The 1,560-nt window shown below is 39.4% G+C and overlaps 1 protein-coding gene across 1 annotated transcript in view; it reads right to left on the reverse strand.

Moving 5' to 3' along the window:
- The window catches only part of LOC107698883 (selenocysteine insertion sequence-binding protein 2-like), a 16,851-nt gene that overhangs the window by 3,357 nt on the left and 11,934 nt on the right, over positions 1 to 1,560 (reverse strand). The window contains exons 10-12 of the mRNA XM_016500016.1: positions 1,300 to 1,468; positions 912 to 1,015; positions 768 to 830 (exon numbers count right to left, since the gene is read on the reverse strand). Coding sequence (XP_016355502.1) covers positions 768 to 830; positions 912 to 1,015; positions 1,300 to 1,468 — 336 coding nt within the window. The remainder of the gene's footprint in view (positions 1 to 767; positions 831 to 911; positions 1,016 to 1,299; positions 1,469 to 1,560) is intronic.

Genomic DNA, 1,560 nt, shown 5'->3' on the forward strand with positions numbered 1-1,560 from the left:
CACACACACACACACACACACACACACACACACACACACACACACACACACACACAGAGAGACACACACAGGAGACCGATGAGGACTGCTGCACACATTACACAGCAAATACACATGATTGTGTCTTTGTTATCATATTAGGGTGCTCCATGATACTGGAAAAAGCCTGATAACTCCATGTATTGTTTTTCTGAGATATATATTGCGATATGAAAAACTACAGGCATTTTTAGCAGATGACTTCTGTTATAGCTTTATTTGGAAATAATTTATTTAAACATTTAATCTACCAATATTACTTTATATTTTTTAAAATATTGTTTATTTTCATATTACTATAATATCATTGTACTATATTTAATATAAAGTAAAAAAAAAACTGAAGTAAAAAATAAAGTTTAAATTTCAATTTACAGAACAATAGTACAATTGCAATAACAATATTTGTCTTAATTCCTTTTTTTCTAACGTTAAACCATCAAGCTTTTATTTTTATCTTTCAAGAAGAACTTAAAGTTTCAGTTTAGGTGATTACTGATAATTGTTGAGTTTCCATAATTGATTCTGTAATTTTCCTGTTGATTCCTGTAAAGCTGCTTTGACACAATCTGTATTGTATAAAGCGCTATAGAAATAAATGTGATTTGACAGGTTTATAAAGTGTATTGTGTGTGTGTGTATCTGTGTGTGTGTGTGTGTTTGTGTGTTTATGTGCGTGTGTGTGTATCTGTGCGTGTGTGTATGTTTGTGTGTTTATGCTCGTCGGCTCCAGATGCGCTGTTCTCAGCAGAACTCTTGCCCTTCTTCACCTCACGCTCCTGCAGAATGATCTACACACAGAGAGAGGGGTTAATGCTGTGTGATGTCATATCCTGTCGTGCTCAGTGCTGCATGTGTGTTTTCTAGAGCACCTTCTTCATGGCGGTGGTCTTCTTGACTTTGGGAATCTCTCTCTCTTTCCCTCTCTTGACGCGTGGTGCGCTGGAGTCCAGGATGTTGTGAGGGGGGGTGTATACTCAAATCCAAATACATAATCCATAATAACGCTTCCTCCAGTGAAAAAGTTCTCTCACATCAAAATCCAGCCACATATTTGTTTAGAGCTGTTTAAACGCTTGATCTGTACAGATTTCTCTCCTGATTCAGACCAGAACACTTTTTCACTGGAGGAAGAGTTATTATGGATTATGGACTCAATGTTGACGGCACCCATTCACTGCAGAGCATCCATTGCTGAGACACTGATGCAATGCAACATTTCTACAAATCTGATGAAGAAACAAACTCATCCTGATCTGAGATGACCTGAGAATGAGCAGGCCATACCGGTGTATGACAGTGGTTTGGTGTTGTTGAGCTGTCGTGCTCTCATGGCCTGTTGTTGTTTTTCTAGTGCTGCCAGCATGTCTCCCAAATCCAACTGCACCGGTGTCCTGCTCTTCTTACCTGCTGCTTTAGTCAGAGCCTCCTACACACACGTCACACTGAGTTCTCCGACCACGACAGATCTGATGTTCAGGACAGACTGCACGCGTGTGTGTGAGTGAGTGAGTGAGTGAG

This window comes from Sinocyclocheilus anshuiensis, unplaced genomic scaffold (genome assembly GCF_001515605.1).
Source record: "Sinocyclocheilus anshuiensis isolate Anshui unplaced genomic scaffold, SAMN03320099.WGS_v1.1 scaffold146, whole genome shotgun sequence".
In the NCBI taxonomy this organism is placed as follows: domain Eukaryota; kingdom Metazoa; phylum Chordata; class Actinopteri; order Cypriniformes; family Cyprinidae; genus Sinocyclocheilus; species Sinocyclocheilus anshuiensis.